General features: G+C 39.1%; 1 protein-coding gene across 1 annotated transcript; it reads left to right on the forward strand.

Annotated features, from left to right (window-relative positions):
- LOC118829883 (neurexin-3-like) lies at positions 1–27,491 on the forward strand. Its single transcript, XM_036736722.1, has 4 exons — positions 1–96; positions 16,151–16,589; positions 23,725–24,108; positions 27,361–27,491. Exons 1-4 carry the CDS (start codon positions 1–3, stop codon positions 27,489–27,491), a joined length of 1,050 nt encoding a protein of 349 aa, XP_036592617.1.
- The last annotated feature ends 263 nt before the right edge of the window (positions 27,492–27,754 follow it).

The raw sequence follows: 27,754 nt of genomic DNA on the forward strand, positions 1-27,754 counted from the left end.
ATGGATGAACTGTGGCTAGATAGCAGTTTGTCTGAAATGGAACTTAGGGTCTTTAAGCTCAACATTACACAACAGAGTGAAAGCAGCCAAAAAAAGGTAATGCAGTTTTAGGATACATTAAGTGAGGCAAATATTCAGTATAGGTGTGATGTGATTAGGCTGGTACATTAGAAATATTACCCACAAAGGAATATGAAGTATGGATTGGGCAGGGGGGCAAACTGGAGGCATGAAAAATAACTATTAAAATAGTCCAAATAAGAAGAGATAAAAGCATCAAAGAATGTAGTTGAAGTGGGAATTAAAAGGAGGGGATAGACATCAGAAATACTATGGAGGTTGAATCAAAAGGACTTGGAAGATGAGAGGATATATTGAGAGAGGAAGTAAATAGGAAAATAGTGATACCTTCAACAGCAATCAAAAAGTTAAGGGAGAGTGTGGATTTTACTGGGGTGTATCATAGAATTTAAAGGTAGAATGGATTAAAGATGTCTAGCTGAACAAGTTCATTTTACAGATAAGGAAACTGAGGTCGATGGAAGTTAAGTCATAGACATGACAGGTAGGTAGCAAAGCTGGTCATTGAACCCAGGTCGTCTCACTACAAATTCTATACTCTTTCTATTACATGATGCTGAATATAATGATGAATTCAGTGTTAGATCTGATAGGTTTAAGGTATTAGTAGATCATCAGGGTGGTGATGTCAAACATGCAATTGGAAATTCAGAACTTATGTTCTATAGACAAGTTGAAGATATAGATTTGGTATTCATCTGCATAGATGAGATATTTGAAGCCATGGAAGCAAATGAAGTAACCAAAGGGAAGAAGCTAGAGTGGAAAGAGATGATGGTCAAGCAGTGACCTTTAGTTGTACTCCCTCTTAAGGGTTGGAAAAGGATAAGTAACTAGCAAAAAAATTCCCCACAACAAAAAAATATAAAACCAAAACAAAACAGCGAGCAGTGGTTCAGAGAGATAGGAGTACAATGAGGGCACACTGTCATAGAAGGCAAAGAGAAGGAAGTTTCCAGAAGCAGATGGTAGTCCATGGACCCAAATGCCACAGAGGGTAAAGAAACATAAGAATAGCAAAGAGGCTATTGGACATAATGATAAGGCCAATATTAGTGACCTTGGAAAAAGTGATTTTAGTAGAGTGATGGAGTTTGAAACCAGATTTCGGGACTTTGAAGAGTGAGTGGATGATGATGAAGTAGAGGCATCAATTATACATTGCTTCAATATGACAAAATGGATAGCATGATGGACATGGATTCTAGAAGACCCAAGTATGAATCTGTGACCATGCACAAATCTTTGAACCTCTGAGACTCTCAATTTCTTCATCTATAAAGCAAGGATTAAACAGGGTGGCCTAAAAGCCTTAGTGAAGTTTTAAGCTATTTAAGCTTAAATAAACTGAACAATAAATAAGCTCATACAAGTTTAAATAGCTTAAAACTTCATTAAGACTTCGAGGATATCCTGTAGTCAGTCAATAAACATTTGTTAAGTGTCTACTCTTTGCCAAACACTGGTTATACAAATAAGGGGAAAAGAGTTTCTGCCCTTGAGGAACTCACAAGTTGTGCTTTCTCACAGCTTATTTTGAGACTAAAATGCAAGTAAAATGCTTGTAAAAGTACTTTGACAACTTTAAGGCACTATTAAAGTAAAAAAAAAAAAAGGAATACAGCAAAAAGCATCCTGGCAGAGCGGCCAGAGAGCTGGTCTCAGTCATGAAGCTCTGAGTTAAATGTTTTCCTTTTCTACATAGGGGGCTATGTGACCTTGGTCAAGTTATTTTACCTCTCTGTGTCTCCTGAGAGGTAATTTTTGAAGATTATAAATTGCAAAGAAGGTTATAATCTGTATTGATAGAGAGATTTTCTCCCTGGAAACTTTTTACACCTCTCCCCTCCACCACCCCCCCACAAAGTTCTAGCCAAAAATAATTCTCATTCTTGTTTTTCTTCCTTTTCCTCTCCTTCTTCTCCTCTCTTTTCCTCCCTTCTTCTCTTCTTCTCTTCTTCTCTTCCTCCTTCTTCTTCTCTTCCTTCTTCTCCTCCTCTTCCATCTTCTCCTTCTCCCTGTTTCTTCTTTTTTTTTCCTTTTTATTTTTCCTTTTTATTTTTAGTTTGCAACACACGATTCTACATAATTTTGAGTTCCAGATTTTCTTCCCTCCCTCCCCCCTCCCTCCCCAAGGTGGCATGGAATCCCATATAACTTCCATGTATAACTTCGCATTGAATTAATTTACACACTAGTCAAGTTGTGGAGAAAAATTATGACCAATGGAATGAATCATGAGAAAGAAGAAACAGAACCAAAAGAAAATAAACACAACACAAAAACAAATACAAAAGAGAGAAAAAAAAGGGGGGAGAAAAAGGCGAGCATGAAGTGTGCCTCAATCTGCATTCATACGTCATAGTTCTTTCTCTGGATGTAGATAGCATTCTCCATCATGAGTCCTTTGGAGCTGTCTATGCACCTTATATTGCTGAGAAGAGCAAAGTCTGTCAGGGTTAGTCTTCACACAATCCATATATCTGTGGTTGTGTAAAATGTTCTCCTGGCTCTGCTCCGCTCACTCAGCATTATGTCGTGTAGGTTTTTCCAGGTTGTTATGAAGTCCATATCATCCCCATTTCTTATAGCACAATACTATTCCATTACCTTCATATACCACAGCTTGTTCAGCCATTCCCCAATTGATGGGCATCCCTTTGATTTCCAATTCTTAGCTACCACAAAAAGAGCTGCTATAAATATGTTTGTACATATGGGTCCTTTTCCTGCTTGTGTGATCTCTTTGGGATACAACCCTAGAAGTGGTATTGCTGGGTCAAAGGGTATGAACATTTTTATAGCCCTTTGGGCATAGTTCCAAATTGCTCTTCAAAATGACTGGATGAGTTCACAACTCCACCAGCAATGTAACAATGTTCCAATTTTCCCACATCCTCTCCAGAATTTATCATTTTCCTGTTTTGTTATTTTAGCCAATATGACAGGAGAGATATGGTATCTAAGAGTTGTTTTGATTTGCATTTCTCTAATCAGTAGTGATTTAAAGCATTTTTTCATATGCCTATAGATATCTTTAATTTCTTCCTCTGAAAACTGTCTGTTCATGTCCTTTGACGATTTCTCAATTGGGGAATGACTTGTATTCCTATATTTTTGATTCAGTTCCTTGTGTATTTTGGAAATGAGGCCTTTATCAGTGACACTAGTTGTAAAGATTTTCTCCCAATTTTCTGCTTCCCTCCTAATCTTGTTGCATTGGCTTTTTTTGTACAAAAACATTTCAATTTAACATAATCAAAATTATCCATTTTACATTTTGTAATGCTCTCTATCTCTTGTTGGGTCATGAATTCTTTTCTTTTCCATAAATCTGATAAGTAAACTATTCCTTGCTCTCCCAAATTACTTATAGTATTCCTAAATCATGAGCCCACTTTGACTTTATTTTGGTATATGGTGTAAGATACTGATCTATGCCCAGTTTCTGCCCTACCATTTTCCAATTTTCCCAGCAGTTTTTGTGACATAGTGAATTCTTAGCCCAGAAGCTGGCCTCTTTGGGTTTATCAAAGAGTAGATTGCTATAGTCATTGACTTCTCCATCTTGTGTACCTATCCTGTTCCACTGATTCACAACTCTGTTTCTTAGCCAGTACCAGGTAGTTTTGATGACTGCTGCTCTATAGTACAGTTTAATATCTGGTATGGCTAGGCCACCTTCTCTAGCATTTCTTTTCATTAATACCCTAGATATTCTAGACCTCTTGTTTTTCCAGATGAATTTTGTCATTATTTTGTCCAGCTCAGTAAAATAATTTTTTGGTAGTTCAATTGATATGGCACTGAATAGATAGATTAATTTAGGTAAAATTGTCCATTTGTATTATAGTTAGCTCAGCCTAACCATGAGCAATTGATATTTTTCCATTTATTTAGATCTGACTTTATTCGTGTGGAAAGTGTTTCATAATTATGTTCATATAAGCCTTGGGATTGTCTTGGCAGATAAGCTCCCAAATATTTTATAGTGTCTATGGTAACTTTGAATGGAATTTCTCTTTCTATCTCTTGCTGTTGGGCTTTGTTAGTAATGTATAGGAATGCTGAGGATTTATGTGGGTTTATTTTATATCCTGCAACTTTGCTAAAGTTGTTTATTATTTCAAGTAGTTTTTCACTCGATTCTCTAGGATTCTCTAAGTAAATCATCATATCATCTGCAAAAAGTGATAATTTAGCTTCTTCTTTGCCTATTCTAATTCCTTCAATTTCTTTTTCTTCTCTTATTGCTACAGCTAACGTTTCTAGTACCAAATTGAATAATACGGGTGATAATGGACATCCTTGTTTCACCCCTGATCTTATTGGGAATGCATCTAGCTTATCCCCATTACAAATAATGCTTGTTGATGGTTTTAGGTAGATGCTATTTATAATTTTATGGAAGGCTCTATTTATTCGTATGCTTTCTAGTGTTTTTAATAGGAATGGGTGTTGTATTTTGTCAAAGGCTTTTTCCACATCTATTGAGATGATCATATGGTTTCTGCTAATTTTGTTGTTGATATGGTCAATTATGCTAATCGTTTTTCTAATATTGAACCAGCCTTGCATTCCTGAAATAAATCCTACCTGGTCATAGTGTATTATTCTCGTGATAAGTTGCTGCAATCTTTTTGCTAATATTTTATTTAAAATTTTTGCATCAATATTCATTAGAGAAATGGGTCCATAATTTTCTTTCTCTGTTTTGATTCTACCTGGTTTGGGTATTAGTACAATATTTGTGTCATAAAACGAATTTGGTAGGACTCCTTCTTCACCTATTTTCCCAAATAGTCTACAAAGTATTGGAATTAATTGTTTTTTAAATGTTTGATAGAATTTACATGTAAAACCATCTGGCCCTAGAGATTTTTTTCTAGGGAGTTCATTGATGGCTTGCTCAATTTCTTTTTCTGAGATGGAGTTATTTAGAAATTTTACTTTCTTTTCTGTTAACCTGCGTAATTTATGTTTTTGTAGATATTCATCCATATCTCTAAGGTTGTCAAATTTATGGGCATACCATTGGGCAAAATAATTCCTAATTATTGTTTTGATTTCCTCTTCATTAGAGGTGAACTCACCCTTTTCATTTTTCATACAGTTAGTTTGCTTGTCTTCTTTCTTTTTTTAAATCAAATTGACCAAAGTTTTATCAATTTTATTGGTTTTTTCATAAAACCAGCTCTTTGTTTTATTTATTAATTTGATAGCTTTCTTGATTTCAATTTTATTAATCCCTCCTTTGATTTTCAGTATTTCTAATTTGGTATTTAATTGGGGATTTTCAGTTTGTTCTTTTTCTAGCTTTTTCAGTTGTGTGCCCAAATCATTGATCTCCTTTTTCCCTATTTTATTCACGTAGGCATTTAGAGATATAAAACTTTTCCTAAGAACTACTTTTGCTGCATCCCATAAGTTTTGGTATGTTGTCTCATTATTGTCATTCTCTTGAATGAAGTTATTAATTGTTTCTCTGATTTGTTCTTTCGCCCACTCATTCTTTAGAATTAGATTATTTAGTTTCCAATTAAGTTTTAGCTTATTTTTCCATGGTTCTTTGTTACAAATAATTTTTATTGCATCATGATCTGAAAAGGATGCTTTGACTACTTCTGCCTTTCTGCACTGGATTGTGAGGTTTTTATGCCCTATACATGGTCAATTTTTGAGTATGTGCCATGTACTTTTGAGAAGAAAGTATATTCCTTTTTATCCCCATTCAGTTTTCTCCAGAGGTCTATCATATCTGCGTTTTCTAAAATTCTGTTCACTTCCTTAACTTCTTTCTTATTTATTTTGATGTTAGATTTATCAAGTTCAGAAAGGGGAAGGTTGAGGTCTCCCAATATTATAGTTTTGCTGTCTGTTTCTTCCTGTAACTCCCTTAACCTCTCCTCTAAGAATTTGCATGCTATATCACTTGGTGCATAAATGTTAAACAATGATATTGCTTCATTGTTTATGGTGCCTTTTAGCAGGATATAATGTCCTTCCTTGTCTGAGATTAGGATTGCTACACTTGCTTTTTTTTACTTTAGCTGAGGTGCAATATATTTTACTCCGGCCTTTTACCTTTACCCTGTGTGTATCCCCCTGTTTCAAATGCGTTTCTTGTAAAGAGCATATTGTAGGATTATGGTTTTTAATCCTTTCTGCTGTCTGCTTCCGTTTTATGGGAGAGTTCATCCCATTCACATTCGCATGTTATGATTTCTATCTGTCTTTTTCTCCATCCTATTTCCCCCTGTTTATGCTTTTATTTATCCCTTTCCCCTTCCACTCCTCAACAAAGTTTTGCTTTTGACCCCTGCCTTCCTCAGTTTACCCTCCCTCTTTATTCCCCTCCCTTGTTTACCATTTCCCACTTGCTACTTCTCCCCTCCCTTCTGACCACCCCCATCCTTTTTCCCCTCTTTCCCCTCCTACTTCCTGTAGGACGAGTTAGATTTCTATACTTGTCAGGGTATGTTATTCCTTCTTGAACCAGATCAGATGACAGTAAAGATAAAATACTGCTCTTCTCCCTCCCTTCTTTCCCTCTACTAAAATGTGTTTTTGTGCCTTTTCATTTGGCGTAATTTACCCTTTTCTACTACCTCCTTACCTCTTCTCTCAAAGCCCTCCCTTTACATCTCTTAATTATGTTTTTTATTCTTATATCAGTTATTTTATACAGACATTCACAGTCTATGTGTATCCCTTTCAATTGTCATAATAGCTGTACTCTGCTCAAGATTGACATATATATGTATACATATAAAACATACTGAAGATGATATAATTCTATATAAAGATGCAAATAATTTGCCCTTATTGATTAATAAGGTTTGTGGGGGTTTTTCCCCCTGTTTACCTTTTTATGTCTCTCTTGAGTTTTGTATTTGGAAATCAAATATTCCATTGAGTTCTGGCCTTTTCATCAGGAAGGTCTGGAATTCCCTTATTTTGTTGGATGTCCATCTCCTTGCCTGAAAAATTATGCTTAGTTTTGCTGGGTAGTTGATCCTTGGTTGTAGTCCCAGCTCCTTTGCCCTTTGGAATATCATATTCCAGTTTCTCCTGTCTTTTAAAGTGGAAGCTGAAAGATCCTGCGTGATCCTGACTGTAGTTCCATGATAATTTAATTTTTTTTGGCTGCTTGCAGTATTTTCTCCTTGGTTTTGTAATTCTGAAATTTGGCTATAATATTTCTTGGAGTTTTCAGTTTGGGATCTCTTTCAGGGGGTGATCGGTGAATTCTTTCAATGACTATTTTGCCCTCTGGTTCTAGGACCTCTGGGCAGTTGTCTTTGATAATTTCTTCGAAGATACTGTCAAGTCTCTTTTTTTCATCATGGATTTCCGGTAGACCAATAACTCTTAAATTGTCTCTCCTGGATCTATTCTCCAGGTCAGTTGTTTTCCCAATCAGATATTTCACATTTTTTCCTATTTTTTCATTCTTTACATTTTGTTTTACTACTTCTTGATGCCTCATAGAGTCATTAGCTTCCATTTGCTCAAATCGAATTTTTAATGAGTTACTGTCTTAATTTTGATTTTGAGTCTCCTTTTCCAATTGGTTGATTTTACCTCTCAGGGTGTCATTTTCTCTATTTAGATTCTGAATCTCTGTAGCCATTTCACCAATCTTATTCTTTAGGGACTTGATTTTGTCGGCGGATTTTTTTTTTCCATTTTTTCTTTTACTTCTCCAATTTGGTTTTTAAAGTCCTCCTTTAGCTCTTCCAGTAATGCTTTTTGGGCTTGAGACCAGTTCACACTACCTTTTGAGGTATCAGATGTGTCTATAGTATCATTGTTATCCTCTTCCAAATTGGTATTTTGATCATTCCTGTCTCCATAAATAGAATCAATGGTCCTTGTTTTTTTGTGTGTTCTTCATGTTGGTTAGCCTTTTCCTAGCTTTACAATAAATTTCTGCTTTTGAGGCTCAGGGCCCTCTGTCCCAGTTTTCTTATTCTGAGCATTGTGAGTCTAGTTGTTGGCTTTGTGAATTATAGCCTTCAGTTTCCTGAGGTGTGGGGGAGGGGGTCTGGCTGCCTGAAATCGCTTCTTCCCCTGGGGTTGTTTTCCAGCACTGTTGCTCTTCAGCAATGGTCTCAGCTCTTTGTTGTTTGAGCTGGGTGTCTGGCACTTCCCCTGGGGGAGCAAGTGTACATCTGGGCTCCTGGTGTTGACCCCTGCTGGCTCTGCCCCTCTGGGACTCAGGTACTCCCACTACTCGGCCACTGAAGCCCCACTTCTGTCTCCTCTATTCCAGCATTTTTTTCCCCTGAGAACTTCTCTGGGTGGGGAGGGGAGGGATTAGAGTACTTTACCTGGCCATTATGTCTCCCGGAAGTTCCAAAAGCCACGTTTGGGCTGTAAGTCTCATGATCTCACAGTCGGTGGCATTGTGCTGCCTCTCGTTGCTTCCACAGAGTGCCGTCCTGTGTTGGGAGGCCTGGGGATCTCCATTGGTTTCGGGCGCCTGGCTTTTTCCCAGCCTGTCTCCCACATGAGTTTCCCTGACCAGCTACTTCCACTTTGGTCCCGTCTGGAGCAGCTCCCCACGCTGAGTGCTCTCCTAGCCCACAGATTCGTTCCTTCAGCCTTTCAGACTCTTCTGGCTGGGAAATCTGTCCTACTCAGACTGCTCGCGGTTTCTAACTCTCTCAAATCTGCTCAAATTCACTTTTTTATAGGAATCTGACAGAAGTTGTGAGAGAGCTCTGGTAAGACACCATTTTCATGTGGCCATCTTGGCTCCGCCCCCCCCCATTTCTTCTTCTTTTTCTCCTTCTCCTTCTCTTCCTTCTTTTCCTCCCCCTTCTCCTCCTCCTCCCTTTCCTCCTCCTCCTTCCTCTCCTCCTCCTCTTTCTTCTTCTTCTTGTTCTTCTTCTTTCTTCTTCTCCACCTCCTCCTTCTTTTTCTTCTTCCTTCTTCTTGTTCTTCTTCTTCTTCTTCTTCTTCTTCTTCTTCTTCTTCTTCTTCTTCTTCTCATTCTTATCCTTCTTCTTCTTCTCCTTCTTCTCTTTCTTCTCTTCCTTCACTTCCCCTTCTCCTCCTCCTTCTCCTCCTTCTTCTCCTCCTTCCTTTCTATTACAGTACCTGCCACATAACAAATTTTGTTTAACAAATGCTTGCTGACTTGATAATTTAACTTAGAATCCTTACAGTGAAAGAAAAAAAGAGAGGTAAGGTAAAAGTTTGAGAAGTAGCAGGATAATAAAAGGTTTATTTATGTATTTGTGGACAGAGGAGAAGTAACCAGTAAAGAGGAAGATGGAAGGAGAGAGAAGGAGAGGGAGAGGCACACACAGAGAAAAACACAGAGAGACAGAGACATGGAGAGAAACAGAGAAACACAGAGACAGAGGCAGATGGATAGATAGACACACACACACACACACACACACACACACACACACACAGAAATACAGAGTCAAGAAGACAGAGACAAAAAGAAAGAGAGTCATAAAAGAGATAGAAATACAGACAGATAGAAAGGCAAAGAGAGAGACAGAGATGGACAGAAACAGACACAGAGACATGTACAAAGAGAGACAGAGAGAACAACATATAGAGAGATAGAGACAGTAAGATTAAGCAAAAGATTTCTAGCGTTAGGTTTCAGAGATGGAAGGGAATGAGATAAGGTTCAGAAGTGAAAGGATTAACGCTGTTAGGAAGGAACACTTACTTTATGCAACTGAAAGAAAGGAGAAGGTGAGTGAAGAAGTTTAAAGATATAGAATTGAGGAATTGAGGGAGTTTGTATCAAGTGACCTCAATCTTCTTAATAATGTAGGAGGTAAAATCATCTGCTGAGAGTGTTGAGTGAAGAAGCAGAGTTGGGTGACTGAGGAAGAAAGATCAATGTTTGCAACACCATCGTGGAGTATGTGACAAAGTCAATGAGATATGCATGAAAAGGATTACTATGTAGGAGAGGGCCCAGTGAAGGTTAGATAACTCAAATATGTTGAAGACTCGGTCAGAAAGATGTGGTTATTTTCTCCAGCAAAATGTCTACAAATGAGGAGTAGAAGCAGAAAAGGCAGATGTTAGTAGTTACCAAAGACTGGAGGTTAGAAAAGTGGAAACAGCGGAGGACCAAGAAAACACAGGATTTTAGTGTGAAAGAGAAGGTACTATTATTCATGAGGCCATGAATAGGATTCATAGTCTGGAAAACTGAGGAAGAGTAGAAGGACTCAAGATAATAGGTTGAAAAATTGGTTTGTGATAAAGGGATAAGGGATAAGAAGATTGAAAGAATCAGAGATTGTGTTTGGGACTTCAGGATGCGAAAGAAATATATGGTATGATCTCTACTGTAACAGTAATTACAACCTATTTGCTGAGGCAACACTTAAATGTATGAAAAAGTAAAAGAAGAAATAGTAGTTCCACATAAGTACAAAGATGTGTAGCCATAAGAGGTAAGGGAGGACTAGAAGGAGAAAGGTCAATATTGTACCATCTAGTAATCATTCCAAGATAATATGGAAGATAATCTGAGCTGAGAGGTATAGAAGTCAGTCAATCAACATTTATTTTGCAACGGGCCTTGTGTTAAGCACTAGGGATACAAAGAAAAGTAAAAGACAGTCCTTGCTCCCAAGGAGCATTTAATGGGGGAAACAACATTCAAATGACTATGTAGAAACAAGCCATATACAGGATAAAGTGGGAAATAATTAACAAGGGGAAGGCACTAAAATTAGGAGAGAGTGGGAAAGGGCTCCTATAGAAGACAAGTCAGCTGGCAGAGATGAAGATGGGGATTCCAGGCATGAGAGACCGCAAGTGAAAATGCCTGGATTCTGGAGATGTATTATGTTGTTTGAGGAATAGCAAAGAGACCCGTGTCACTGGATTGAAGAATAGGTGGAGGTGGGGGTGGGGGTATTATAAGGTGTAAGAAAACTGGAAAAGTGTGTGTGTGTGTGTGTGTGTGTGTGTGTGTGTGTGTGTGTGTAGGGAAGGTTTTGAAAAGCTCTGAATGCCAAACAGAAGATTTATCTTTGATCTTGCAGGTGACAGGGAGCTGCCAGAGCCCATTAAATAGGGACTTACATGATCAGACCTGCGCTTTTTCCATCGGTCAATCAATGGTCAAACATTTATTACGTACTTACTATGTGCGAGGCACTTTGCTAAGCACTGGTGAAATAAAGACGAAAACACAGGAGTCCTTGTCCGTAAGATACTTCTACTTAAGATATCCTATCGGGGGAGACTGCACATATTTATATAAATATCGTAACGTGCAAAATGTGCGATGTAATTTTGGGAGGGAACACAGGTTATGAAGAATTTTAGTGGCAAAGCAAAGAGTTCCAGTGTAGGTTATTGAGTATGCGTATGTGTGTGTGGGAGTCACAGGACTGGGATCAGATTAGTGTTTTGGGAAGATGTTCAAAGTAGGCAGGCCAAATAGAATGTTATTACAGTAATCCAGGAGAGATGATGAGGAACTAGGGTGGTAACTGTGTGAATGGAAAGAAGGGTGCCCGTAGGAGATATATCGTGGAGATAAAAACTACATGATCTGTCAATTTGTTGAATGCATGTGGTCATTTCAAGTGAGGAGTCAAGAGTGAAAATGAGTGTATGAATCTGGGTGACTGGAAGAAGTGACTCATGCCCTCGATGTTTCAGACAAATTCAAAAGAGGGGTAGGGTTTTTTTTTTTTGGAAGATGATATGAGTTCTGCAGTTGAGTTGGTTGTATTCAGTTTGAAATACCTAATAGGCAATTGGTAAAGTGAGACCAGAGATCATGAAAGGTACTAGGGCTAGACACAGAGGTCTGGAAGTCCTCAGTATAGAGATGGTAATGGAACCTATGGGAGCTAATGCATTCACCAAACGAAAGAATATAGAAAGAGAAGAGAAGAGGACTCAGAAGAGAGCCTTGGAGTATACCCGTAGTTAATAGGCATGATATAGATGATGAATGAACAAAACTGGGTGTAGATGTCTTTTTCTTTTACCCTATAAAGGGAGGAAAGATATAGTATGATGGCTACCAGGAATTTTAGGATCAAGTGAGCATTTTTTAAGTATTGCGGAGGTAGGCAGCAGGAATTGATCCAATAGATTGGAGAGATTACAGATAAAAGAGTGAGGATTACCGTTGGGGAAATCTGTTGGAGAAGATAGGATCAAGGATACATGCAGAGAGATTGGCATTGGCAAGGACAAAGGACACTTCTTCATCTGAGACTGGTCTAAAGGAGGAGTTAGTGGCAAAGTTATTTAAATGATATGAAAAAGGGAGGAGAAAAGGAAGGACTCTCTATAAATGTCTTGTGTATATGTGTGTGTGTGTGTCTGTGAAGGTCCTCATCTGAGTGGATGGAGGGCAGAGGGACTGTGGGAGGCTTGACTCAATTAGGGAGAAATAGAATGTAGTGAGGTTCAAGTTGAAATTAGATAATAACATAAAATTTGTAGTGGACCTAATCAGGATAATTTCATGATTTTCTTCAGTTCCATTCAGCAGTACATGGATAGGAATGAAGGAAGGAGATGGTAGGAATAATCCAGGTTCGAGGTTTGGCAAGACATGATTGACAATAGGATAAAAGGGCGAGGGATTTCAGAGTAGAGGACTGAGTTTGCACTGCCTATAAACCATTATGTTAGAGACATTAAATATCAGTTTAGGAGGCAGGTCTTAGAGATCTTCCTGTCTGTATAACCTCAGAGGCCCAGGTACCTGATTCTAGTCTTTTGCTGGTCTAGGTCATGAAGTCATCTCTAAGAGATTTGTGTTCTACATTTCAAATCTTTTCTACTCCCAGTCCAGTGAATACCCTTTTCTCCAGCTATAGTAATTCATTCCTCTATTCCAGCACTTAGTTGCTACTGAAATCACCCCTTTCTTATTTGTTGTTGGCCAGAGGTCCTGAATACCCCTTTGATTTATTCCCGGGGTCTTCTCCAAGCCCCTAATTTTGGGCAAATCACTTAACCTCTTTTGACCTCATTTTCCTCATTGACAAAATGAAGGGGTTAAGCTATATGACCTCTGGTTTCTTTCTGCTTTCAAATCCTATAATCCTATAACTGGGCCTCAAACTGCCTCTCTGTGGTGGGACAGAAAAAGTAATTTTCCCTATTCAGTACTCATCATCATTTGGACCAAACCTGTGATTCCATTTATGTAGGGAACTTTCAGGGAGGACACTATCTCTAACCAGGACAAGTCAGCACTTCCTCTTCAATTTGGAATCTTAGAGATCCTCCTCAGATACTAAGGTTAAGTGACTTACGTGTTCAGGGTCCTCAAGCCAGTATGTGTCAGCAGCAGGACTTGTCCCAGGTCTTCCTGATTCTAGATCTAGCTCTTAATCCACTATGGGCACCTTAATTATTCATTGGTCATTAACTTTTAACAATTAATTATTTTTTTTGTTCAGTCATTTCAGTTGTGTCCACGCTTTGTGACTCCATTTGGGGTTTTCTTGGCAAAGATACTGGAGTGGTTTGCCCATTCCTTCTCCAGCTCATTTAACAGATGAGGAAACTGAGGCAAACAGGGTTAAGTGACTATCCTAGGGTCATACAGCTAGTAAGTGTCTAAGGTCAGATTTGAACTTGGGTCTTCCTGACTCCAAGTCTGGAGTTCTTTTTATCCACTGTGCCACCTGGCTGCTCTCAATGTTTTCATATAGCAGTAGGCATTCAAAATAAAGGTAGGGAAGATAATAGACTTTTTACTATTTTTGTTATTTTATCAGATTTTATTATTCCCAAAAGATAACATTGCAGAGTAGGAAGATGAAAAGGATAGGAACTGGAGCTCACTTCTAATATTTTTTCCCCATGTTTTTGCATTGCTGGTGCAATTGTAGTGAGATTCTACAATGTGTCTTCTCTACATGTGGTCAACCTATCAAAACTTTAGAATAGGAAGATTCTGGGACCTTTTTATGCGTGATTTTAATTTGACACTTAATAGTAAACTCAGAGCTACTGAAAATGAAATTTCTCAAAAATCTGAATTCAATGATAATGTCAGGTCTTTCAGCTCGTGGAAATAGAGTAAGGAAATAGAGTAAGGCTCAGTGTAAACATCCCCATGCTGTTATATTGGATGATTTAAGACAGTAGATATATTTCATTTGCCTACATCCTGGAGAGGATTGATGATTCAACAGTTTGAAGTTAGAGATTCATTGAAGAGCCCCACATGGACTCTGTCTCCCTCCTCAAAGTTCTGTTTATCAAAGATGAACAGATAGTAACATCCAAGTTAGGGTGAGTTGGGGCAAAGGATAGAAAAGTTACTCTCTTTCCTTTAAGAATATAGTCATGAATGACTCACATTATACCCAAGGGTATTATGTCAGAATGGTCTGCTGCACAGAATGGTATATGCAGAAAAACCTCTCTATGATGCTGCTATGGCGGATTAGGAATAAAAGGTAACTGCTTTGTAGTTAATCAGGCTTTGACTGGAGTTAGTAATTTTTTGGGAAATACGTTTTAAGCTGTTGTTTAGTGATTTTTCAATCATATCAGACTCCTCATGACCCCTTTTGGGGTTTTCTTGGCAAAGATCCTAGCGTGGTTTGTCTTTTTCTTCTCCAGGTCATTTTCTAGATGAGGAAACTGAGGCTTAAATGCCTTGCCCAGTGTCTAGTAAGTGTCTGAGGCTGGATTTGAACTCAAGAAGATGAGCCTTCCTGACTTCTATGACTCTATCCACTTGCCACCTAGCTGCCCCATTTTAAGCTGTAGATGCATACAAATACAATGCTTATACAACCAGAGGCATTCTGGCTCTTGGAATTGTGGCCCCTGGGGTAAACTCAGTCCAAAAGGTCATAGGATCACAGATTAAGAGCTAGAAGAGACCTTAGGGCCTATAGAATCCAACACCCTCATGTTACAAATGAGAAAACTGAGGCACAGGGAATAAGTGACTTGTTCAGTGTCATATGCTGGTAAATCCAGAACTCTTATCTACTACTCCATTATTTGGTTGATTCCGGTGGGATTTGAGTCTAACGACAGCTCCTCCCAGAGCTGTCTAATAGCTGCGTTACCTCTCAACTCAGACTAACTGTAGTAGGGAAACCCAACTCCCAGTCTACTGTAGACTGTTTTTTTCTCTCATGGATCTTGATACCCCTGAAGTGTCCTGGGTAGTAAGTACCCTTAGGAATTGCTTCTCAGCCCACTACTTTTCTGGGATGCCTGGGAGTTGTGCTGCCCTCATAGCCAGGGCTGGACCTGGTCTGGAAGAGAAGCATTTTTTGTGAGGCTACTGTCCTTGTCTTATTCTTTTCCAAGACTCACTATTCAGTCACTAGGAGACTTTCTCCCTAGGAGACTTATTCGCTTCCACTTTCCAGGGAATAGGGTCATTACTGTGAGGAAGTACTCTTTTCCCTTCTAACCATTCTGGGGCAAAAAGCCCCAGTGACCCTGCCTCAATCTAATTCTGAATATAACAATGACAATAATATTGCCAGTAATAATAACTATTACCATTTGCCAGGCATTGCTAAACACTTCACAATCATTACTTTGTTTGATCTTTACAACACTCCTGGAAGAGAGGTACTATTATTATCCCCATTTTACAGATGAAGAAACTGAGGCAAACAGAAGTTAAGTGACTTGCCACAGAGTCACATGGCTAGTAAGTATTTAAGGCTGGATTTGAACTCAGGTTTTCCTGATTCCAGGCCTGGCACTCAATACACTGCACCATGTAGCCCCAAAGCTATTCCTAACACTGCTAAAGGCAAAAAGTAAAGCATCCCAATTATACATGAACCTTGTCTTTTGTGTTATGTTCTGACCTTTTGTAGGAGTTTAAGGAATTGGGTAGAAAGGAGAGGGAAAAATAGAGACTGAGAAAATTGATTCAAGGCTTGGTGTGCTCTCCAAGGTCCCCTAAGACTCTGTTTTATGTCCTTGTATAATATCATTGCGGAGGATAGTGCCCTAAAGCCTCGTCCTAGGTGTTTCTCTCCGAAGCCTAACTAGCAATAGAGAACTATTGTTTGCAAGACTGCTTCACGTGGTATTTCTGTTTGATCTCTGACAGGTTGTTTATAAGAATAACGATATCCGTCTGGAGCTGTCTCGCTTGGCCAGGATTGGTGACACCAAGATGAAAATATATGGCGAGGTGGTGTTCAAATGTGAAAATGTGGCCACACTGGACCCCATCAACTTTGAGACCCCTGAGGCTTACATCAGCCTTCCCAAGTGGAACACCAAGAGGATGGGCTCAATCTCCTTTGACTTCCGTACAACAGAACCCAATGGCCTCATTCTTTTCACTCATGGCAAGCCCCAGGAGAGAAAGGATTCCAGGAGCCAAAAGAACACCAAAGTAGACTTCTTTGCTGTTGAGCTGTTAGATGGGAACCTCTACCTGCTCCTTGATATGGGTTCTGGCACAATCAAAGTAAAAGCCACCCAGAAGAAAGCAAATGATGGAGAATGGTACCATGTGGACATTCAACGAGATGGCAGATCAGGTAGGAGAAACTAAAGGCAAGTGGTTGGTGAGGTTCAGAGCAAAGTGTAAATGGTCATTCTGATCTAGAGCCTCCTGGCTGTGTTCCCCAATCCTTTGTTCACTTCACTGGTTTTTCACGTTCTCTTTGAGTATTATTTTAGGTTTTTATTTCTGAACCGGACCCTTGGCCCATTTGCACCTTGGATTCTCCTTCTTCCTGTCACATATTACACTCTCCAGTTTTAGCTATGTCCCCAACTGGACATAAATTTTAAAATGCTATATATACATTCCCCACTGCAAAGAGAATGCCATGATGTTCATGTTGATTTCTTTTCCCCTTCTCATTGCTATGAAAACCAGTTGTGAGATTCCAGATGTGGGATCAGGTGATTTTTACCTTACAGTGGCTTCACGGTGTAGTGGTTTATACAACAGATATATCCCTCAATAATTGGCAAAAGTCATGTTGTCAAGAAAATTATGACAAGAAAGGGAAAAGCAAATTGATTTTTCCTGAAGTCATGTTCAATTTAAAGCCTTGCTTTAGAGTGAAAGCCTATATTTCACTCTTTGCTCAGACCTCACTAACTCTCCCTTCCTCCTCATAACCTTTTACATTTAGTTTAACTGGCTTCGCTTGTTTCTGCAGCCTCAGATCAAACAAGCCTGCCTGGGGCAATACACAGTCACTCTGGAACAATAACAAAGAAAGGGAAAAAAGAGGCTAATATGGAATCTGGGGCTTCTGAATACCTGACCCGTCTTATTCTGGCTTCTTCTGGGCCATTACAAACTTAAGGGCTTGCTAAATGTTATAAGAAAGGTAATCCTTTCCCCAGGATCTGAATCGTATGAATCTCATACTACTTTGACCTAATTTCTCATTCAAGTATCATAGAGGCAGGAAGTCCTATTTATGGGTCACTCATATGGCTCCTGGAGTCCCACTTTACACATGAGCATCCAGAAAAAAAATAAACTACCCTAGGTTGAAGAAATTCATTGAGTCAGTGCCCACTCGGAACTATAGCACACAAGCCTGTGAAAGCGTATAAAAACATGACGACTAATCAACTTATATAGCAAGGAAGTGACAATAAGGTCGCTCTCCATGTATACATAGGATATACTTTCCCTAGGTTACTCTACTATCAGCAAAGATCAACACACAGAGAATACCCCTCACTAGTTTATATGCATTGAAATCATACATATAGGAAACATGCATGCAGGGGTACATGCTAGGAACCTGTGTGATTGAGGTACATATGCAGAAGATTTGCATTTAGGGATACCCCTGGCCTGGCTGAATGTCCTCATGCTGCTTTCCACACAGAACTAGGCATCATGTCTCCACTGTGCTGGGAATCTTCCTTTACTGGCGGTGTTATTGAGTTATTAAGCTCTCTCTTGGTACTATCTGCTTGGCTTCAGTTCTTCAGGGACATCTACCTGCTTGTGTGCAGTGGCTAGAAGACCTTTTCATTATAAGGGCTAGCTGACAATCATTTAGCTGAGGCTGTGAGCCAACATGTCCAGACAGGAAACATCCAATAAAGCCAATAGGATTTCCCAGACTAGGATCATCTGTTCTTTATAATTATTCTTTGTCTGATGTAGATTCAATGTCCATAATCCTGTGGAGCTGTCTGTAAAATTCCTTGTTATTCCATTCAATCCCTGCTTGTGAGCCTGTATCCCCAAAACTTATTCTGGGAATTCTGTTTAAGGAGCCCTCCTCCCCCATACACACACACACACACACACACACACACACACACACAGGAAAGGTATGGAGGCTGGGGCATTGAATTCATTCCCATGATCCTCTTTGAATGGCATGCAAATAAAGGTAAGAGACAGAAGAGAAGCTGCATGAAGCTGGCTAGTGCCACATTCTTGCCTTTATTATGCACGTCTGCTGCATCCTAGCTAGCCCCAAACCATAATGATCTCCTATCACTAAAATTACAGTGGTTTGTAAGGACCAACTCCTCCAGTGAGAACTTATTCATTCCATTCAAATCAACAAACATGCACTAATTATCCCCTATGTGCAAAACGCTGTGGTCATTTTCATTCTACGGGCAGACTTATGCATTCGGTATGGTGAGAGCAAGCCCTGCTCCGCCCAGTGGCATTCATAGCTATCCTATTTAGGGTGGCTGTGTTTTGATGGGACAGCTTTATGGCAGCAGCAATGAGTATTGTTGCCCATAGGAAAAGTTGGATGTGTTATGCACAGAGGACATTTGGGCAGCAGATTGCAATGCTGGACTATTTGATGCTCAGCAGGAAGGTTTATTGATTGCCGGCGACTTCATTGGAGATAAGAGACTTCAAATTAAATGTCTTTTTTTTTCTGAACAAGAATGAACAGTTTGGTTTTTATGCTTTAAAGAAAAAAAAACAACAAAAATTTTAACTTATCTGAAGGTTCAAACCTCCTCTTTTCCCATAGAGAAGATAAAATACAGGCGTGTCAGAGATAGAGGCAATGCAGAGGGAAACACTGTTATAAGAAGAGGGTATTTGAGTATCCACAATCTTGGCTGTCATAGGAACATAGATTCAGACCTGGAAGGGACCGTAGATGTTATCTGTTATGGCACTGGAGGGTTTTTTTTTCATGATTAATGTCTTCTGTGGCATGTCAGCTTGGGGTCTTACACAATCTTTGTCACATGTAAGGGTAGAACAAATATAAACCCATTAATTTCATTTCTCCTTATACTTTTTATGCCCAAGGGTAATTATTTGTTTTGAATAAGAAATTCTACTTTGTTTACTTCTTATGGTCACTGATTAATGAAAAGTGTATTTTTATTTTATAAGCATTCCCAAATTTGATTTGCATTTCACACAAGGGAGTAAGGTTCAACTGATATTTTTGTATGTTAATAATTACAATCAAGGTATGAAACCTTACTTAGACCAATAAATGACTGGCCTTAAGAAAATAAATAACAGTAATCAGAAACACAATTTGTGAAATTTTCAATTATGTTTTCCTTCTTTTGGGTATTAGATAGTGTTTAATGCTAGTCTCTAATATGTTAAGGCTCTATTATTTCTCTGTTCTGGGACCTTCAGCTGCCAAAAAGATTAGATAACAATCTATCTTTAAGTAGATAAGTCTTAGGAAATTGCAGAAGGATCAGAGAGATTAAATAATTTACCCTTGTTATAAACAGTTAGCAAGTGTCAGAGTCTTCCTTATTCCAGGTCTAGCTCTTGCTTTCCTGTCCCTCATCAATCTCTACAATCTTTATAAAAATGTAGGCACCTACAATTCCCTATCCTGTAATTCCCTCCATCCTTCTTTCCCTAATGTAGAGTCTTTTTTCTTTAGTAAATCTTAAGAGTGGAGTAATTTAGATGTGACTCCCCCCCATCCAAATGGAATAATTTACAAGTTGTACCTCTTAAGTTTATGTCCTACTTTGAGATTCTTTTAATCTTAAGATAATATACACATCTAGAGAATCTTGCTAATAAAGGCCAGAAATTGAACAGTTCATAAACTAAAAATAAAAGAAAATGTTGAGAAGTGCTTAGGGATCCAAATAAAATAATGTTTCTATAGTGCTATGTTTACATAGTACAAAGTATAACTTTTGGCTAGATGGCAAATTGCTTCTATGACAGATATTCTTAACCTTTTTGTGTGTATATGTGGTGGTCAACTTTGGCAATCTGGTGAAGTCTATGGACCTCTTCTCAGAATACTGTTTTTAAGTGTATAAAATAAAATATGTAGAGTTGCGAAGGAAACTACTTATAATGAAATGCTAAATCAAGAAAGGTATATAAGTAACGGAATGGAAGTTGCCCAGGGGATAAAAATGATATTATATGTGGCAGTTTAGGGCCCAAATTTTTAAAAATTAACAGAATAGAATAGAAATAGAGTAGAAATCTCTAAAAATGGAATGAACTGACTCAGGAAACAAAGAATTACCCTATTACTGGAAAACTTTAAATAGAGGTAGAATGATTCCTTGATAGGCCTATTGTAAATACAAGAATTTCTGTTTAGGTATGCCTTGGACTAATCAATGTCTTAGGCTCTCTCCAATTGGCATTCTGTGATTCTGATATTGTTCATGGAGTCTGGAAACCGTGTAGGACTTGTGCTTTGATTAGAAACTAGTTTTCTGACGTTTGTTTGCTGGCTCCAATCAGTCCGTTAGTCGATAAGTGTTTATTACTCTTACTATGTGCCAGGCACTGTGCTCAGCATTAGGAATAAAAAGATGAAACAAACAACAGTCCTTGCCCTCAAGGAGCTCACATTCAAATGAGAGAGACGATATGTAAATAGGTATTTGAAGACACATACACATACACACAAATACATATATAAATATGTATATAGAAAACATTCTAAGCAGGGGAGACAGCCAGTGCAAAGATGGGAATTGGAGTGGCCTGTCTGAGGAACTTCAAATATGCCAGCATAGCCATATTAGAGCATGTGAAGTATATAAAGTGTAAGAAGACTGGAAAGGTAGGAAAGGTCCAAGTTATCCAGAGTTTTTTTCACTATACAACATTGCCTTACAGAGACTATATTTTCATGGATGCTGAGTAGATGATGTTTTGTACATGGTAGTCATGTCATAGCCATTTTTTAATCAATGGACTAATGTCCAATATTAGCTCAAGTGGTTGGTAACAATCAGCATGTGCCTCAAAAACAATAAAATCCCTTTCCCCCAATGTGCTCTTTGATGTTTGAATAATTTAGTTTGCTATGTCAACCAGGAAAGTTAAAATTACCAAGGTTCCACTGGGGCTTAGAAGAGGATCAAAGTGACAGGACTACCACCCAGGATGGATGGGCTGCTGATGGCAGACAAAGGGGAGAAAAGAGAACTATTCAACTCTTCTTTTGATTCTGGTTCCTCTGACAAAGAGAATAATCTTTGGCCTTCAAAGGTCAGAACAAAAAATGGCTAATAGGGAGTGGAAAACCAAGATAAGTCAGGAGATAGTAAGAGAACATCAACCCACCCTTGATGCATTCAGGTCTCCAGGCCAAGACAAATTAGATCCCAGGGCACTGAAAGACTGTGATATGATCACTGAGCCACTGAGCATCTATGATCTTTGCAAGATCATGGAGAATGACGGAAGTCTTTCAGGCCTGGTGAAGGGCAAACGTCCCACTTTTCCATCAAAAGGGGCTTCTGCAATTGATAGGCCAGTGAATTTGACTTAGTGAAAATTCTAGCATGTGTTATAAAAGGAATGATTGATGAACATCTTGAAAATAAGTGGCTAAATCTCTGCCCCAGAGAACTGATACCAAAACACACATCCCTCTTCTCTGAGAAGTGGTAGAATTCAAGTGCAGAATGTTGCATACATTTTTGAAAGCTTCCGTGGCATCAGTCAATTTTGTTAAGATTTTCTTTGTTATGAGGGAGGATCCCTTGGAGGCAGGATATATTGGGAATGTTTGCAATATAGAGAAAAATGAGCCACCAATAAAAATATTTAAAGGGCTGTTGTATGGAAGAGGAATCAGAATTTTTCTCTTTAGCCACTAAGAATAGGACTAGGATCATGGACAGAAGGCAAAGAGAGGAAGGTGTAGAGTTGTTCAATCAATAAATATTTTGAAACACCAACAGCAGCAGCAGAAACAAAACCAATTTCCAAAGAGAGCTAGCATTAGAAGGGACTGGGATCCCACTCACTAGCGATAGATACTCAAGAAAAAGTCTAGGTTAATACTCGTCAGGAACACTGTATAGAGTGATCTTACCTTCCCTTTGGGGTTATCTTCTGTTATCTCTTATGTAGAATTCTTTCCATGTCATTCCTATCATTAGAACGAGTTCCTTCAGGTAGGGGGTATTTTTGTCTTTCTCGTATCCTTATTCCCACCCCATTCCCACTTAGCTCAGTGATTGGCACATAGTAAGCATTTAATAAATGCTTATTGACTGACTATAGGATATGCTTTCAACTATAAGATTCTGTGGTTCCACGATTTGGACTTTTTGTGAAAATCAAAGGACTATTGATAGTATGCCAGAGTAGGTAGCCTTAGCGTTAGGAAGATTGGGAGTTCATATTCCATCACCTTTGACATGTATTGGTTGTGTGACCCTGGACAAGTCACTTAATTTCTCACTGTCCCAGAAACTTTCAAAGACTAAATTGAAAAGCAGGTGTTGATATGCAGAGGTAGTGGGAGCTTTCTTTTGGGCAATTCCCTTTACCAGTGAAATCAAAGATCCAGTTCCCCTAAAATAGAGGCTTTGAATCTGGGATCCATTGACCATCCAAGAAATTTGTGGATAGGTTTTAGGGGAGCCATGAGTTTGTTTTTTAAAATATTTGATAACTGTATTTCAATATAGTGTTTCCTTTGTAATTTTATGTATTTAAAAACATTATTCTGAGAAGCTTTCACCAGACTGCATAAAAGGTCTATCATGACGCAAAAAAGGCTAAGAACTTCTGCTCTGAAATTTTCCACATCCTTTGGATATTTTGGTGTCTGCTAAAAGGGAACCATTAGACAGTTTCTTAGACTCAACCACATTCACAGTAATAATTACTCTCAGAGGAAGGAGCATTGTAGAGGAAGAAATCCTACAATCTAGATTAACTAGAGACTGGTTATAATAGATATTCTATTACATCTCAGCTGGTTCCTGAATTAATCATTCAGAAGGAAAACTAGGAATACTTCCATTTTCATAAAAAGAGTAGGTCATTTGCTACAGTTGGACACTATTTAAAAAGAAAAGTTAGTTGGCCTTTTGTTTGAAGATGACTGCTGACAAAGCCTCAGTCGCCAGGTATACGGAGGGTGTGTGTGTGTGTGATCATGGATTTACACTGAATCACTGATGAGCGCTTAATGGATATACTTGTTATCAAGTCACTGAGATTTCTCCCAGCTCCCACTTGGTGTACCCTGTCCCAGCTGCCAAAGGTTGGAAACAGTCCCATGAAGAGTACCTTTCCTACTTATTATCATTGTATATTGTTCTTTTTTCTGGCAAGCCAGGATCTGGTCTCCAGGGCCCACCTACCTGGTACCTTTTGTTTAACTCACTGAATGTCTGGTGTGCCTGAGCTACCTTCTAAACTGCTAACTCATGTCTGTTTCCTTTTCTTCCTTGTCTTAGGTACCATATCAGTGAACAGCAGGCGTACTCCATTCACGGCCAGTGGAGAGAGTGAGATCTTGGACTTGGAGGGGGATATGTACCTGGGTGGACTGCCAGAGAACCGTGCGGGGCTCATCCTCCCTACAGAGCTCTGGACTGCTATGCTAAACTATGGCTACGTGGGCTGCATTCGAGACCTGTTCATCGACGGACGGAGCAAGAACATCCGGCAGCTGGCAGAAGTGCAGAATGCCGCAGGGGTCAAGTCTTCCTGCTCCAGGCTTAGCACAAAGCAATGTGACAGCTACCCCTGCAAAAACAATGCAGTTTGTAAGGATGGCTGGAATCGCTTCATCTGTGACTGCACTGGCACCGGCTACTGGGGGAGAACATGTGAGCGGGGTAAGTTTCCCCTTGGCAAATGATTAGCTGGTTGTAGTCCTACACTGGGCAATATCTCCTAAGTATCATTAACTTTAGAAATAAAATCGCCCTTCTCTCAGATATGAGCTTTTTCTGGTGCCATCTATGGGTCCAGCTGATTCCTAAGGTATCTTCCTTCCAGCTTCTGGATTCTTGGATTTGCTTTGCTGTGAATGGATGTCCAGAAGGGAAAATACTATCTTCTTTCAAGTTGTGATTTAAAAAATAATCTAGCACGAAGCACAAAAAAATTCAAGAATGTAGTAACAGTAAGCTAATACCAGCCCCGCACTAGATATCTGGGTACACTGAATAAATTGGCCAAAATTGGGCCTTTAGAACCACAGTATTATGTAGTTTCTTTCTTCTTACTACCCAGACTCCTTGTATCAGTACTGAATTAGAAAATTATTGAAGAAGACAAGGGGCTTGGGCATGGGAAACTCTGACATACAAGTAAAATCTGGATACATTCAATGAAAAGTTAATTGGGCAGAATGGAGATTGTGGTTAACTGTATATTGTCGAATGGTAGCTTACCTGTGTTGGACATTAAGGATTTAAAATAATCAAAAAAGTGGGAGACAGTTCCTGTCTTCCAGTAGTTTACCATCTATTTCTAGATGGAGAGGCAAGAAATACAGGAAATCATAAGAGGACAATACAAGTATGAAGTTTTGTGTCAAGGACTGCAAATTCTATAGGAATATGGGAAGGAGAGTAGTTTTGATGGGAAAAAAATAAATGATTTCATCTTCTAAAGTCATTGATGAGTAGATCTGATTAAGTACTAGAGAGTTGGTAGCGGGTTGCAATTTTATATGCAGCCACGGGCTTTAAACTGGATTATCTGAGTCCATTAGATTGTAAGCTCCTGGAGAACAAGGACTGTTGTTTGCCTCTTATCACTTGATTTTCTATGAGTGCAACATAGGTTTCCAGATGTCATTTGATAACAATGAGAGCTAGGAAATCTTGTCAGGCTATAAGACAAGGATTATGGAAGAAAAGGTGGAGATAATGTCCTAAATCTTATAGAATTTAAATATTTGATTTAATTAAAGTAATAAAAACAAAAGACTGATGGGGTGGTGGGGTTGACCTGGAATTCAAGTAGATGACTTGGGGCTGGCTAATTTGCCAAGTTACTAGCATTTCTTCAGATCTTCCTATGGTGTGGTCTATTCCTGGTAGTATAGTGACTCAATTGGGAGGATAGGGAGGTTACTTGTCTTCGGAGATGCACAAAACAGTTATGGTACCAGTTAGATTGCTCCACCTCCTTCAAAGACAATGGAAAAGCTGAAGGTCACTGCAGACTTCTTTTGTCTTTTTCTCTGGATCCTGCACCTCTCTCTGCCATTTAGGGTTTCTGGGGACAGGCAGCAGGTAGCATAGCCTGCACCAGCAAGGTGTCTTCAAGATCACTTTCTTCAAGGGCAAACCAATGGGAGTCAGTCCAAGATTTGCCAAATATAGTGGAAAGTCACTGCACATTTTTACATTGTCACTTCTGACTAGTCATTAAAAGGAGCCTGATTGGGGATATATGAGAGACAATTATTGCCGCTACAGTGCAGCCAAGACGTATCCATTCTGGGCCAAATAAGAAGGAGCTTAGCGATATGAGACATTTTGATCTATATGCTGCAAATCTCAGGTGATTGCATCAATTGCTTTTTGCCCCCTGCATTATGCTTGATACTATGCTTAGAATGAACTGATAGAGTACAAAAATAAAGGCACCCAGCTTAATAAACAAAGGAAATGGAAATTCCCATTGGTAACATTTTCTTCATTGAACTCAGTTTTGTGGGGGATATATGACCATGGGGATAAAGCAGTTTTTCTTTGAGTTCCGTCACTTGTCACTTGTGTGCTTTCCTTGTCCCACCTTCCTATTTATGGACCCTGATGCCAGTAATTCTCCTTATCTTTTCGGATTGGAAGAGAAAGAAACATGTAAGCCATTTTGGAATAGGGGGTATTGCTCCACAGAAAATGTGGTAGTCTGTTTTCTTTGTGACTAGATTTTGGTTGATTCTTCTTATTTCTTGAGGGACAGAAATGAGAGACTGGGGTATGGCCTGTTCTACCTCAGAATACCTAAATGGAAGTCAGAATCTATGTAGAAACATTGGGACATTGCCATAGACTTCTTGCTATCAATAAATAGGTATACCGTACATGCTGTACCTCCTGCCTCTCACCTGTGCTTTAGAAACTGAGAGGAGCTGGAGTATGATCATGGACATACCAACATTTATTTTTTTTTTTTTTTTACACCAGATGCCATGCAATAGCTGCTTGGCTTTGGGCAAATTTTTTTTTAAATTTATTTATTTAACATATTTAGTTTTCAGCATTGATTTTCACAAGAGTTTGAATTACAAATTTTCTCCCCATTTCTACACTCCCCCCCACTCCAAGATGGCATATATTCTGGTTGCCCTGTTCCCCAGTCAGCCCTCCCTTCTGTCACCCCACTCCCCTCCCATCCCCTTTTCCCTTCCTTTCTTGTAGGGCAAGACAAATTTCTATGCCCCATTGCCTGTGTATCTTATTTTCTAGTTGCATGCAAAAACTTTTTTTTTGTTTTTGAACATCTGTTTTTAAATCTTTGAGTTCCAAATTCTCTCCCCTCTTCCCTTCCCACCCACCCTCCCTAAGAAGTCAAGCAATTCAACACAGGCCACATAGACATACCAACATTTCTGTGGGCTGCTATGTCCAGGTGATCTTGGGTATGGAGAACATACTACACTGAGTCCACACAACTATCTGTAGTGACCTCTTGTGCAGTACCACTCATTTGAACTTGACTAGCCTATTGCAATTTTAAGGATATGTGTTCCATGAAGGTGCTCCCCCTAATCAAGGATGCCTATCTTCTACAAGTAGTTTCCTAGTCATTAATTTGACCTTGCATATCAAATTGTTCAATAGGAGACTTTGTCTCATCAGTTTGACTTGACCAGGTTTGTAGGTTATAGAGTATACCTGGGATGAGGTAGAGTCACTGCAAATGATGTTGCCACCTATCTCAGTGGTCCAGCAACAGCTATTTGATTGGTGGGCTTTTGATCCCTACTCAATGGGCATTTTTATTGCCAGTTTAATTTGGTTGAAACTGTGTTCCACAGATATCAGGCCAATGGACACTATGTGGAAGCAACTCTGCATTTTCTCTTCCCCTAAAAGCATTGTGGCTTCTGTTTGTCTCTTCTGCAGATGTCTTCCAAGGAGCTGTAAACAGCTCCAAGAGGCCCCAGGGCCATGAACAAAACATTCTCTTCAGTGCTTATGCACCTAACATCTGTGGCAAATTAGCTCGATTGAGTTTTAGAATCATAGAATATTAGTGCTGAAGTGAATGAATGAATGAGAAACCCTTAATTAAGTTATTATGTACAAATCACTATGTAAAGCTCTAGGGATACAAATGGAAAGTCAATACAGTCCCTGTTCTCAAGGAGCTTATATTCCAATGAGGTAAACAGCATATATGAGTTTACAGGTCTAAACTCAAAGCAAATTTAGACTCTGAGAGGTGAAATGATTTACCTGAACATAGGAAGCTATCAGAGCAGCTAGGTGGTACAGTGGATAGAGTGCAGGGTCTTAG

Source organism: Trichosurus vulpecula, chromosome 8 (assembly GCF_011100635.1).
Source record: "Trichosurus vulpecula isolate mTriVul1 chromosome 8, mTriVul1.pri, whole genome shotgun sequence".
Taxonomy (NCBI): domain Eukaryota; kingdom Metazoa; phylum Chordata; class Mammalia; order Diprotodontia; family Phalangeridae; genus Trichosurus; species Trichosurus vulpecula.

Coding starts and splice junctions, on each gene's coding strand:
- LOC118829883 (XM_036736722.1), top strand. CDS start 1: ATGGATGAACTGTGGCTAGATAGCAGTTTGTCTGAAATGGAACTTAGG. Junction 97..16,150: donor GTGAAAGCAGCCAAAAAAAG/GTAATGCAGTTT, acceptor GATCTCTGACAG/GTTGTTTATAAGAATAACGA. Junction 16,590..23,724: donor TCAACGAGATGGCAGATCAG/GTAGGAGAAACT, acceptor TCCTTGTCTTAG/GTACCATATCAGTGAACAGC.